At 36.1% G+C, this 15,413-nt stretch overlaps 1 protein-coding gene across 1 annotated transcript in view; it reads left to right on the top strand.

Moving 5' to 3' along the window:
• LOC149812028 (cysteine-rich receptor-like protein kinase 25) overlaps positions 1-14,756 on the top strand; it is a 53,291-nt gene extending 38,535 nt beyond the window's left edge. Inside the window, exon 7 of the mRNA XM_089993182.1 lies at positions 14,052-14,756. Coding sequence (XP_089849308.1) covers positions 14,052-14,420 — 369 coding nt within the window. The 3' untranslated portion in view covers positions 14,421-14,756. The remainder of the gene's footprint in view (positions 1-14,051) is intronic.
• Positions 14,757-15,413: the final 657 nt, after the last annotated feature.

Below are 15,413 nucleotides of genomic sequence, written 5' to 3'. Positions count from 1 at the left end.
CCTATGCTGCACCTGCAAAACACAACAAACACGGGAATAACCAATAGGGAAGAAAAAGAACTGGAGAGGTTATGGAAGAGATGCAAGAGAGAATGCTTGGATCTCAAGCATTTCTTCAAACTCTAATGGAGATGGCGTGAGGTGAAGGATGAGAAGGGGCTGGACCAAGATTCGTGTCCCTAGGGCACGAAAACCAAAGCAAAGACATGTTTGTGCTGGGCGTCATCTCTCTTTTAACATTTTGGGCTATTTTGGGCATTTTTCTAGAAAAAGGTTTAAAACGAAAATATTCACTGGCGCCTCATGTAGGAGGGGGTTTTTAGCAAAGATTTTACAGAAAACGTGAATGGATTTGCTGGAGTGGATCTACATCAATTTTGGCCCAGATCCAAGACCCAAATGGGCGATTTGGATCCTGAATACCCGATTCAACTCTGAGGTTTGATCCGCTACACTAGAAATGCAATAATTCCTTCGTTTTAAGTCCAATTTCGATGAAATTCGAACCAAAGCTCTATAATATCATTATGCACCTAAGTGTAGACCTTAAACCTATAGATGATGCATTTATGCAGTGAAAATATATTAATAAAATGTAATATTTATGCATCATCAAATACCCCCATGCTAGAATAATTGCTAGTCCCTAGCAATACACTCTACCCTCGCAATGAAGATATGGACTACCCAATAACATGACAGCTCTTATTAAATGAATAAAAAACTAATTCACTTTCGTAGGAATCACGGTTGCATTTAGCACATGCAACAAGCCCTTTAAACCCCTGGGTTACCCCAGTGGACGAGTAAGGTCTCGTGAGGGTTTGCAGAGATGCTACCCACAAACATCTATATCATGCATGAATGATTTTTCAGAAATACTAGGCAATTAAGAACTCATTGTAAACAAATATTTCATGTAATCTACACTCTCTAAACAAATTCAGAAATTTCATGCCACCACAGTAAAAAATCTTTTTCTTTCACTTCTCTAAACTTGTAATTATCTATGCATTTTCTCAGAAAGTCAAGTATTATCATGTTTTACTCATTTATCCTCACTTGTATATTTTCTGCACAGTAATTCATAATTATTCCTAAGCAATGAAATTTTTCTCATTAAGCTCCTTTTTTCTTTTTTTTTTCAATTTTTCACTCTTTTTCCATTTTTTTAACTTGAGAACTATTTCAAATATCCAGTTTTGTGACCCTTGTAACGAGCTTTGGGTCAGTGACTCCCAGGTCAGATGACCTTAGGGCACCAAATACAAAGTATCCCTCGGACTTAATTGCTCGAGTCACTAGACCTTCTATTCTAATAGTTTACGTATAGTCTTCCTCTCGTCATGTGCAATGTCTCTATCTCTTAGGCTTTCTATGCAGTCCATGTAACAAGCTTTCGAATCGGTGGCTCCCAAACCAGATGGCTTTAGGGCACCAGGTGTAAAACACCCTTAAGACTCTACTTACTCAAACCACAAAGGCCACAGATATCGACTAGACAAGAAGATGATCTCCTTCGTTATCCTTTTCGTCAAGAGATTCAAACACTTCATCTTGTGTCTGACTTCCACTACTTGGACTCACGAAGACATCAACAACTAAACGTAGCTCTATACTTTTAAGCTCATTTTTCAAAAACATCTTTCAATTGCTTACTTTTTCACAAAACACACTGTGCATACTTATACTAAAGTGATTCAAAACTTTCTAACAATCAAATACTATCTTTTCTTTAAACTATTTCATAAACAACTACTCTATTTAAATCCGATCAGAAAAAAAAAATTCACATGGGGCTTAAACATTTCTAAATTGTCAGATCATGCAGAAATACAATCATAAATGCTACAACTTATTCTTAAAGACCTACTTTTATGAGTTTTAAGCTACCAGACATAAAAAATTTTAAAAAAATTTGTGTATCTAAACCATCCCCCCATGCTTGAATGACAATGTCCCTAGTGGCATACAAAATATGTAATCATGCAATGCAGATGCACACTATAGAACAATAAATTAAATTAGGAGAAAGGATAGATACAACCTGGTATGCTCGAGCCTCTGAAGCTGTCGATTGACTGGACCTTGCACCACCACTATGTATGTACAAATGCATAATTTTCTGCTAATTTGGTCAATGTTTTACTCCTGAAGGCTTCTTCATGTCTTGTAACTTGAACTCATACATTGATGGATCGAATGTTCATACATGTCAACAATGAAATCCAAAACAAAAGAATGAAATCAAAACAAAATTCAGAACAAAACAGAATACATAAACAACTAACTACTTTATTTTAATATACATATGATACACTAAGAAAAACAATGAATAAAATAAAATTTCTAACACATTAAACAACTACACTATGTCAAAAGTATTCTATAAAAACAGTCTACATCTAAATCAGCAAGTTTAGCAAATACTCTATGTTAAGCTATGTTAAAACCATCTAACTAATCTATGAAATACAAACAATTCTAATCTAAATCAGAAAATCAGTAAACACAGGAAAACACTACTATATTCTCTAAGACTCACCTGTCTAATTGATCACTGAAGCATGAAATTTAGTGAATCCTAGGAAAAACAGCAAGTGAACCTATATTTTCTAACTATGTTAAATCCTAAAACTAAAACAAATAAAACAACTACTAAACACATATTAATAAACTGAAATCTCAGAAATAATCAGAATATAATCGCCGTTCCCCAGCAACGGCGTCAAAATTTGGTTTGACTTTTGGAATGCATATTTTGAAAAGATATTTTTCAATGAAAACAAGGAAAATCGTCAACCAAAGATATAAAAACCAACTTTCCACAGAAGTGGCGAGTATGGGTCGAATCCACAGGGAACGAGATACATTCTGAAATAATTCTAAAATAACACGTTATTAATATCACAAAGTTTTACAACTATGTCAATATTACAATTTGAATCAAATAACAATCTAAAAACAGGAAAATGCACTAAAGTAGGAAGCTAAGTCTTCTGCAGATCTCCAGGAGGAAAATTGTCTTTTCACCACATGTGCAGTTGCACTTCATCTTTGAAATACACCTGTAAACCTGTTCTAACTTATCAACCTACACAATGAAAACACAAAGTCAGTACACAAATAATAATTAAATCTACATTATAACTACGATTATTTCTAAACTAATGCAGAAATTAAAATACACTTAAACAACTAAAGAAAACTAAAAATACATTATTTAACTAAACTAACTAAGCAAAGTGACTCTAATTAGTCTACTTAACTTATATTCACTAACTACAATATTAGAAAACACTAAAACTACATTAAATCAAACAAATGACTAAATGACTGGTTTGTCCCTAAACAATGCAAAAGCAGATTCTAACAGCTTTTCGCAAATAGATAATTTGACAGAACAACAATTTCCAAAATTCAAGAAATCACTTCTGTTCTGTAACTAACAAAACCAAGAAGATGGCAGTTTTTACAGAATTGGAAAATTCATTCTGGATCTCCAGATATAAGCGTTTCAAAATCAGGATAATCTTGGAAATCGCAAGACCCGAAATTTAAAATCCTGAAAAAGTTGTTTTCACAAAATGCTTAAAAACCAGACCAAATCAACTCGAATTGAGCTGAATTTTGGTCTGCAGATAGTGCACACACGGATGTAGAGAATAGAAATATAATTTTCAGAAAACTCCAGAAAAATTTACATAAAATAACGAGTGCACAAGAGGGTAAAAAACAATTTTAAAAATCAGTGCACTACTCATTTGCGAAATACACTTTTCACATCTTGACATTAAACCACACGTAGGAACAGTCATGAACTAAATATAATATACTATTAAACTACAGCAAAGGACAACAATTAAGCTAATTTATAAAAACTTGGAAATAAATTAAACAACCTAAACTAAAGTTAATCTAAGCCACTCGTTAAGTCTAATCTAACCTAACTTAAGATCTAATTCTCATTATAACAACTATATAAACACAACTAACTAATGTAATGTACTCTATCAAATCTAAACTAACTAAATAATGAAATACTTAATAAATAATCTAGCTAATATCAACTAACTAATTGCTATCTAACAACCTTAAAAACCTAATTAAAATGCCAAGGACAACCTAATGTTAGTAACTAGGGTTAGAAACTAATTAACTAGGGTTAGGGGTTAGCTAGGTGGCGGCTTAGGTTATGGCTTGAATAGGGTCCACGCCAACCTAGAGGGGTTAATTAGGCTAATTAATATTGAAAATCAATTAATATAAAAACCTAACAATAAAAGTTAATTTCTAAAATCGACATGGACTACATTAACCTAAATTTAATTTATCTATACTAAACAAACTAACAATATTCAAACTAATATTAAAAGAGGACAACACACTTAACTAAATTAGAAAAACACGATTTTGAGAGTCTAATCCTATTCAATAAATATTAAGTTAATACTATACTAAATAAGCTTATGTCAATAGAGGGAAGTTAATAAGAAGGGGCTATAAAAGTTGAAACACGAATTTGGAAATCAGTCATATTCATCCATCATTAAAATGATATCATGAATTGGAAAGATTGTAATTACAATAAAAACATCCAATTTAGGAGATCCACACGGTTTTCACTTTCCATTCAAAACAACACATCCTTTTTGAAATTCTATCCCCATCCGATTTTAGTAATGAATTTGAAACTTACCTTTGTTTCCAAAATTAAAATGAGAGAGGTTTCTATAAATGCTGGCCACAAAGGAGTTACAAATCCTCTACTTGAATTCCACGAATTTAGGTAAGATTCTCAATTTGCCAAAACCGTTTTTCCAATAGAATGACTCATGTGCCCCTCCTTGCATTTCAAAATTAATCCATTATCCAATCTAACCCAAAGGACAAGATTGGCCAATAAAATACACGTTAGGATGAGTTACTATGTTAAATACTACAAGACATCGACCTAGCTAATTGACTTCTAACTTGACTAAAAAGAGCTTCAACGAATCTAGACATTTTAAACATAACCTATGATTACATCTATTCTAAAATTGAATTAACATTAACTTAACTTAGTATTATATACAGAAATTAAACAAAACTGCAATAAAACACATTACTCTATTGATTCTACCAAACAACACCTAATTATACTAATTATAATCTAACACTATAACGACAATCACTAAACATCATTCGATCTAAACTACACTAATACACGTTTATGCAGGAACTCTAAAAACTAAGAAACGTAAAAACTGACTAACTAATATGCTGGAAATTTAAACAAACACATAACACGCATTATAAACAATTACACTAAAATCGACTAAACTAAAGCAAAATTAGAAATTAAGCACTAAATTAAATCTAATACCAGATTAACACTAACTCCTCTACACAGCAATTTAACTGAATTAAAGACTAATTTAAACTCAAATTATACAGAAAACGCTACAGCAGATTTGACATTAAACAACTAAATTAAGCGCACCTACCGAATATGCGACTCACATTATCTTCAGGAACTGAAATGAGAACTTCACACGAAATCAAATTGTAAGACACCTACTTGACCTAATCTGCTATCATCAACATAACTATACCTAAATATTACTGGAAAAACACTATGAAAACGCAGATACACAAATCAGAAAATTCAGAACACACGCACACACTCAAAACGCCAACATGGAAAGGTAAATCACGATTATTCAAGAAGAGAACCTAAACACATCTACGTGCTGGTTTATGCACGAAAAATCTATACTAAGGCTGACGAAAAATAGAAAATACACAGCACATAACTCGTGCACAGATTGGGTTTTATCTAGAAGTAGTAGATGGGAAGATCTAACCTCCAGGGCGATCCAACGACTGAGGGGAAAGGCAGAGCAGACTTTGCTTGGCTTCACACCGCAAGGGACCTCGTTGATGCTGGAAATACACCATGAAACAGTATTGTACAACTACTACATGTTTGAAGTCCACCGAAGATGGAGGAGGAGCTGATTCTCGATCGGATGGCTTTGAAGATCGGATGGAGGTAAAGTCGATCCCTCTTGTTGGAGTGTCTCACACTTCCACGCAAGAGAAGGTGTCTTCAAACTCTGCTGCACCTGCAAAACACAGCAAACATGGGATTAACCAACAAGGAAGAAAAAGAATTGGAGAGGTTATGGAAGAGAGGCAAGAGAGAATGCTTGGATCTCAAGCATTTCTTCAAACTCTAATGGAGATGGCGTGAGGTGAAGGATGAGAAGGGGCTGGACCAAGGTTCGTGCCCCTAGGGCATGAAAACCAAAGCAAAGACAGGTTTGTGTTGGGCGTCATCTCTCTTTTAACGTTTTGGGCTATTTTGGGCATTTTTCCAGAAAAAGGTTTAAAACGAAAATATTCACTGGGCGCCTCATGTAGGAGGGGTTTTTTAGCAAAGATTTTACAGAAAACGTGAATGGATTTGCTGGAGTGGATCTACATCAATTTTGGCCCAGATCCAAGACCCGGATGGGCGATTTGGATCCTGAATACCCGATTCAACTCCGAGGTTTGATCCGCAACACTAGAAATACAATAATTCCTTCATTTTATGTCCGATTTCGATGAAATTCGAACCAAAGCTCTATAATATCATTATGCACCTAAGTGTGGACCTTAAACCTATAGATGATGCATTTATGTAGTGAAAATGTATTAATAAAATGTAATATTTATGCATCATCAGTTTCTGTCCAGCCAATTTCACCCCTGCTCTATTCAGGTTGTCTGCAACAAAGAAAAGCCATTCTTCCCATCCCCGCGTCGCTCCCTATTATTCTTCTTTGGCTGAAAGGAAAACCCTTTTTTGGGCAAGCCATTGACGATGACTTGTGGTCCTCACGCTGATCATCTGACGTTGCCGACCCTTCTCTACCTCCTTCATCGGCACCCTGTCTGCTACACGAGCTTATTTTTTGGTTCCCTCTTTCGTTTCCCCTATGCAGACCGAAGCCGCGATTGCCTCCCATCTGACCTCACATGCCGGCAGCTTCCAACAGCCGCCTTCCTTTTGCCGGAGTTGCTTCACCACCGGCAACCATCGCCAGCCATCGGTCTTCACAGACTAAAGCTTTTCTCTTCGTTTTTTCTTTGCTGCAACCTACGACCGTCGATAATCCTCTCTGTTTTCTTGGCAAGATGCCAATGTCATTTTCCGACTTCTGCATTTTCTTCCTTCTCGTCGAATTGTCCGCGACACGATTGTCAACATCGCCGACGACCCTGCAGAAAAGTCAGTTGTTCTGTCATCTCCTCTTTCCTCAGTTCGGTTCTGGTGGGGTGCATCAGGATTTCGTTCAACTTACCAGAGGAGGCATCGATGATCAAAGTTCTATCTGGGTCATTCAAGGTTTGTTTTTTTTGTCTAGATCATCGAAGAAAGGATCGCAGAGCACTGAGGCTTTGTCCACCTCACCGGAAAGGACGCCGAACATATTTGTTGGTGGTATAGGCAGAAAGGTCATATAAACTCATTGTTTTTGCAGAATCCAGAAAACGCAAAACACATGGTTTACAAACCTGTTTTCCAGAAACATATTTTATTAAGTTTACTAGTTTCTTTTTTAGCCGTTTGGTACCGGGCCTGCGCAACCCAGTCACTTAAAGCCTTTTGCAAACTACGGTTTCAAGGTACATTTTTTATTTATTTAAATACATAATGTTATAATAAAATAATATGAAATGTTAGTTTGTATTATTTTAATAAAGTATGTCTTTACAATTAGATAAAATATTAAACATATATTATTACATGTATATTATTTAACTCATATATATATATATATATATATATTATCTTATTCATAACATGCATGATCTTAAATTGCAAATATATTAGTTTCAAATTAATATGCATGCTCTCAAATTCAAAATTCTATGTTAGTATGAATATTTTTTTGAATGTTGTTAAGTATGATGTTCATGAAACTAAATGATATTATTTCCAGAACGATCCTAGTTCTAATGGTTAGTAAGCTCATTGCATTTGAACTAGCTAAATTGGACAAACTAAATAGAACCAACTATGATATGTGGCACCGAAAAGTCAGATTTGGCCTTATCCATGACAATGTGAAACATGTCATCGATACCATTGAACCGGAAATTAATAACGAATCTACGGATTTGGAAAAGAAAAAATGGGATCAATGGATCACGGATGACAGGAAAGCCAAGAGCTTTATGCTCATGTTCATGGAGGACAATTTGATAAAAATTTTCGAGACTTACAAAACTTCCAATGAACTGTGGAAAGCTATCAAGGAGAAGTATGACACCAAGATTGAAGTGAATACTCAACTCCTATTGCATCGGTACAATACATGTAAGATGCATGAAGGTGATAGCGTTGTTGAACATGTCAACAAAATGATTGTTATGGCTAAAGAGCTGGAAACTGCTAGAACTAAGATTCCTGAGAAAATGCAGGTGGCAACTATATTGAATAGTTTGCCAGCCTTGCTTGATATGGCAGCCACAACATTGAGAATGAGTGATTCTGTTCAAGTGTCACAGACCTGCTAGCTAGGTTAGCAATTGAGCAAGACATACTAGCTAGGATAAGAGAACTAGAGGTGAACTTGGAAGAGGCTAACCATGTACACCGGAAGCCCATGGCCCAAAAATGTCCACTTGGAACCAAGAAGCTACAATTCAAAGGAAAATTACAATCAAGAGGCAAGAAGATTCCCCAAGGTGTCTGTTATAACTGTGGAAAATATAGTCATTTCAAAGCTAATTGTCCCAACAAGCAAGAAAATAGAGGGGAGAACATACCACAAAATGTTGGAGGAATTGGGAAGAAAGAATTCATTGGAGTGACTGAATGCAATGCAGCATTAGCTGACTCTAATGAATGATGGATTGATTCAGGGACTACTCGACACATTGCAAAAATGAAAAGAGGGCTGGTGTCGATGAAGAAGGTCAATGCAGGAGAACAAAGGGTGTATATGGGAAACAACACCTACCTAGATATGGATGGTGTTGGTGATTATAGATTGGATCTTGGGGACAACATCATGGTCCTCAAAGATGTATTCTATCACCTAGAATGAGAAGAAATCTGATTTTTGTGCCAGCATTGATGAAGAGAGGCCTAAAAGTTAGGTTCTACAACGGAAAAGTGTCAATAGGGAAAGACAAGAAAGTACTTGCCATGGGAAAGTTTATCCTGGAACATGATTTGTTTTGTATCTCAGTAATTGACACTGAAAATAATAATATTGAGTTTTCTAAGTATTCCTTGTGTACTTTGTTAGAATGTGATCTATGACACTCTAGATTGGGTCATCCTGGAAAATCTAAAATGGAACAAATGATCAAAATGGATTTAATATCAGGTTTAAGTAAGGCAGATTTATCACTTTGTGAACACTGTTTAATCAAAAAAATGACTAAGAAACTCTTTTTAGAAGGAAAAAGATCACATAAATTATTAGAGTTGGTCCACTCGGATATTTGTGGCCCTCTAAGTACAGAGACGTACAATAACAAGGAATATTTCATAACATTTATGGACGATTTTTCAAGGTTTGCCTATGTTTACTTAATCTCTCTTAAGTGAGAAGAAGGTTTGCCTATGTTTACTTAATCTCTCTTAAGTGAGAAGCATTTGACTGCTTCAAGAGATACAAGATGCAAGTAGAAAGGCAACTTGGAAGGAATATTAAGGTGTTGAGAACAGATAGAGGTGGAGAATATAACTCAAAGGAATTTGAATCATATTTTCAAGAATATGGAATCAAAAGAAATTTGACAATGCCTTATACGCCACAATAAAATGGTGTGACAGAAAGAAAAAATAGAACTCTGATGAATGCTGTAAGATGCATATTATCAGATTCTGGTCTCCCAAAGAACTTGTGGGGAGAGGCATTGGTAACTGCGAATTATGTTCTGAACTGAATACCCACTAAAGTTGTTATAAGTATACCTTATGAATTATGGAATGAGAGGAAACCACATTTGAGTCATCTCAAGAAGTGGGGGTATGTAGCCCATGTTCTCATTCCAAACCAACTTAGAGATAAGTTGGATAACAAAACTCTTAGATGCAACTTCGTAGGATATTGTAAGAAATCATATGGATATGGATTTTTCCATAAAGAGAAAGAAATCATTGAGTATAGGGATGCAACGTTTCTAGAAAATGTTGTGGAAGAAGAATCTTTGAAAAAGGAGAAGGAACCTCTACTTGTAATAGGCGATGACTATTACAATGATATTGCTGAAAATTATCCAGAAATTGAGGATGAACCTCATCCAAAAATGGAAAATGAAAACCCTACGAATGTGAAATCATCTAGTATACCTGCTATTGGAAACAAAAGATTGAGAACTTCTCTTGCATGGATGAATAATTATCATTTATATTCGTGTGAGCCTTCATGTTTATCTGTGGATATAGAAGAGGATAATTATATAGACCCGATAAATTTCAATGATGCGATGAATTCGCAGGAATCTGATTTATGACTAGAAGCCATGAAGGAAGAAATGGACTCCATGAGAAAGAATGGAGTGTGGGAAATATGTGATTTACCTAAGAAAAGGAAAGCTATCAGATGCAAATGGGTATTCAAGAGGAAGCTTAAAGCTGATGGGTTGATTGATAAGTTCAAGGCTCGATTGGTTGCCAAAGGTTATTCTCAGAAAGCAGGTATTGATTATCAAGAAACATATTCTCCATTTGCTAAGTTTACATCAATCAGAATTATCTTGGCCATCGTAGCGCATCTTGACGTGGAGTTATATCAGATGGATGTTAAGACTGCGTTCCTCAACAGAGAGTTGGAGGAAGATATTTATATGCAACAACCTGAAGGATTTCAGGAGGAAGGTCAAGAGGAAAGGGTATGCAAGTTAAAAAAATTGATATATGGTTTAAAACAGTCTTCTAGACAATGGTATCTCAAGTTCCACAAAACAATTATTCAACTGGGATTTGTTGCAAATAAAGCTAATAACTGTGTATATGTATTGAAGAATGAGAGCACATATATAATATTATCCTTATATGTGGATAATATTTTGCTCGCCGAAAAAGATATTCAGATGATGAAATACATCAAGTCTGAATTACGTGGAAAGTTTGACATGAAGAACATGGATGAGGCCTCCTATGTTCTTGGTATACAAATTATAAGAGATTGGAAGTCTAGAATGTTGATTATAAACCAAGAAGGTTATTTTCGGTCTGTACTCAAGAGATTCAGAATGCATAACTGCAATCCAGCACCTACACCGTTAGTCCCTGGGAAACGGTTGGGAAAAGAGCAATATCCTGAAGAGGGACAAGATCCGCTCAGGGTGCCGTATGCTGAAGCAGTTGGAAGCTTAATGTATGCAATGATGAGTACGAGACCTGACTTGGCATATCCTGTGAGCTTGGTGAGTCGATACCAAGCTAATCCTGGAACAACACATTGGGAAGTTGTCAAGAGGATAATGAAATATTTGAGAGGAACCTTGCACCACAAGTTGGTTTATCAAGCTAATACTCTTGATGTTATCGATTATTCTGATGCAGACTTTGGAGGGGACAAAGATGATAAAAAGTCCACTTCGGGACACCTGTTCATCTTTGGTGGTGCAGTTGTTTCTTGGGGTAGCAAGAAACAAGGGTGTGTTGCAAGATACACACAGGAAGCTGAGTATATTGCTTGTAGCATGGCTACTACTCAGTCTGGATAAGACGGTTTTTACAATATATGGATCTCAACTTGGTAGATGGACCAATTGAGATGTATTGTGATAATCAAGCAACACTTAGTTTGATTAACAACGAAGCAAATAACTCTTACGGAAAGCATATAGAAATACAATATCACTATATTCAAGATATTGTACAGAAAGGGGAAGTGAAATTGTCATATATCCCCACTAGTGACATGATTGTTGATCCTTTGACAAAAGGAATTCCAGCGAAAAAATTCATCAAGCTTGTTGGCTTAATAGGCTTAGGAACATATGAGCAAAGAAGGATGGATATCTCACTAATAGTGGGAGTATGAGAATTGATATGGTATACTTCATACGAATAATGTAAGTATGTTGATTTGTTGGCCAAGTGGGAGATGTTGGTAATGTATAATCGTTACCGATAATGGCCAAAAATCAAGGTCGTGAATCGTGGGAGAGAAATCTCCAGAAATTCAAAGCTGAAACTTCTAATGGGGCGGTTACGATAGGGACAAAGGGATTGAGGGGAAGCCTCTACAAATAGACGGATCATCCATCTACAAAAAAGAAGAAAAACGGAGAAAAACAAAGGAATCCCTCAACGCCGGAGTCCCCTTCGTGCAAAAACCAATAGTTGTGATAGTAGCATTGGCGGTAGTGGTGGTGGAATTGATGATGGTGATGGTATAGTGTAAAAAGTTGGTGAAGAAAAACAAAAGTAAGTCTCTTCTTGTTTTTGAAAAAATGGTGATTTCTCATCAAATTTATAAAAAACTGTTTTAGAAAATAAAAGTGAAAAATCCAAACACCAAAATAACTATTTAAAATAAGTATAAATAGCGTGGACTCAAGGGGGGGGGGGGGTGTTTGAATAGCAGCAGGGTGGAACTAGAAAATTTATGTAAGAGGGGATAAAGGTCTGTTACAAAATAAGACCATGTTGGGAGCCGTAGTTGGAAGTGGCGATAGAGTGACAGTCGCCTCTGTCATAGGAGTCACCGTTCTGTGAGGGGCAATGGTGCAGTAAATGGGCGGATTTCAACAACATCCTCATGAGAACGTTGCTGCGGAATCCCCCGATTTCATCACCGCTGTCATTGCTCCCAAACAATGGCTCCCAAACAGAGTCCAAAAGATGTTAAGATTCCTTTAAAAAAAAAGAGTTGGACAACAAAAAATTGCACTGATACTGTGCCAAGCGCGAACCCCAGAGATGGGGGTAATGGTGTAGTTCTACCACTTCAGAAAAACTAGAACATTTTTTTTTACGAAGAAAGCTGAGGATTAGGCAGACCTCCACCAGTTATATACAACTCATACCATTGGGTTTTGAACTTGCAACGTCCGGACACAAGGTTACGCGAACTAACTGTTCCTACCAAACAAGTGTAACCCCCCCCCCCCCCCTTTGGTAAGAAGGACATTTTTTGCTACTAGCAAACAAAACTGGAGATTTTTGAAAAAAGGAATCACAAACATTAGTTGCAGTAATATTGTATATTGGTCACATTAACATAAACGGCAGGCAATTGTATATTGTAGCGCATAATGACTTGGCTGTCAAACCAAAATATTTGTTATAAACTCAAGAGATTTAGATTTAGATTTATCAGACAATTTATCATAATCTGATAAATTTTTATGATCATTTATCTAGAAAAAGAAAAAGTTTTATGCAAGTTATGATGTATGAGATCAAGAACTAACATGTCTCCGATGAGGTAAGTTGTAAAATACGCTAAACTATGTAAAAGACTTCAGATTAACTCAGAAAAAAAAATTCTCATTTAACTTTCGTGCAAAATCTCAAATACATTTACTTTTTATGCTAATACTAAAGATAAAGAGAACTGAACATATTAGGCCCTATTTCTCGTTTTGCCCCGTTTGTGCTTATAGCTTTTAAGTGTTTTATGATAGATCTGAACCGTTAGATGTGTTTAGCATGATCGATATAGTGGGAATTGACTCTTGGATCATGATTTTTCGATAAATAACCATCATTTTATGAGCTGGAAAAAACTGATAACTTCCTAGCCATCGATTTTGGATCATTGGAAAAACCTGTATACATGTCAGATCCGGGCGATCCAAAAACTGATTTCCACTAAACAAAACTTATAGATCACATCTACAGTGTTAGATATGAGAAAAAAATACTTAAAACTATGATTTTTGAAGGGGCCTAACGAGACCTAACCAAAAAAGGGGCATAAGTAACGCATTACTCAAAGATAAATAGAAATGTACAAGCTTATATTGCTTAAGAATAAAGGGAAAACAAACACAGTAATTGTTGCTAATAGAATATTATTTGATTATTAAGTTTTTCCGTGCAGATATGGAGACTTTGGAGGGTGAATAGGGAAACAGAACTCATGGATCCTATACTGGTTGGAACATGTGAGATAAGTGAAGTACAAAGATGCATTCACATTGGCCTGCTATGTGTCCAAGAAGATGTTTCAAGCAGACCAGAAATGCGCCAGGTGGTTGCCATGCTTGAAAACTGCACTTTGCATCTTCCATCCGTTGTATACCCTGCTGCTTCTATTGGGAATAGCAGATTGAGAGCATATTGGGAAACCAAAACGACCCAAAGCAGCACCTCCACGAAGGGTACAGGCAAGGACAACTACAGTTCGAGTAGCTCCGACACTCCTTGCCCCATTATTTACCCAAGCACTCCATTCATCGGAGCTCGGTAGGAGAAAAGCATTTGTTCCTGAAAGTGCAGACACCAAACTACCCCAGATGAAATGTTTATTTTATGCATTTATGGGGACAACGCCTACCGAAAAGACACCAAACTACCCCAGATGAAATGTTTATAGGTGATCTTGATGGCGTGAGGTTGTGCATGGACGCCTAAACATCTCTGTTTATGAAGTGTGTTTGTGTGTGAGCATTTTAAACAGGGTCTATTATATTTTTCATTTATTGTATATATCCTTTTTGTCTTCTACGGATGTGATATGTTCAAAATGCTTACGATATTGAGAATGGAGATGCAACTATTATAAGAAAGGGATGTTGCTCTTTTATTTTTATCTTTTTTGTTTCCTTAAAGATGAGATAATTCAAATCTTTTTTTTGAAAGAAAGGAAATGAATTAATACGTAAAAAACAAAGTTACAAAGTTACCGACTAGACATAACCATGAGCCAAACACATGCCCTGAAAAAAGCAGAAAGAACTACCCCAACCTACAACCACCATATACTGTCCAGCTTTACAACTCAGGAGTATGCAACCATATTCTAGCGCTTCCAATCCAAGTCATATATATCTGAGTTCGGCTATCATACTTTTCCTACTCAATCAAGCTGGCCAAAACCCCCTTTTTTAACAGCTTCTCCAGCTGTGTATGTTTGCAACCTACAACCTCCATGTTCCATATAGCTATTTTCATAGCTAACCGAGTAGGAAGCCCATCCATGACTACCTTCCGCACTCAATGGGACCTCTCCAGACCCAGCTTTCTAGGGAAAAACTTTCTTCATTTTCCAAGGATAGGATAAATTTTTTTGAAGTGGAGTTATTAAGAGGGTTTGATCAGATATTTTAGTAAAGCCCAAAGAAATTATTGGTTGAGGGGATTCCTCTCTCAAGGGTAACACCCAAATGATTTCTCGACAATTTTCAGGCTGGGGATAGTTTTGAACTTTTTTACCGCCCCTATATCCACCTCCTAGACTTTA

Source organism: Nuphar pumila, chromosome 17 (genome assembly GCF_984573655.1).
Source record: "Nuphar pumila chromosome 17, dmNupPumi1.hap1.1, whole genome shotgun sequence".
Classification (NCBI taxonomy): domain Eukaryota; kingdom Viridiplantae; phylum Streptophyta; class Magnoliopsida; order Nymphaeales; family Nymphaeaceae; genus Nuphar; species Nuphar pumila.
The sequence above is the reverse complement of the archived record's forward strand: the minus strand, read 5'-3'. Positions and strand labels throughout refer to the sequence as shown.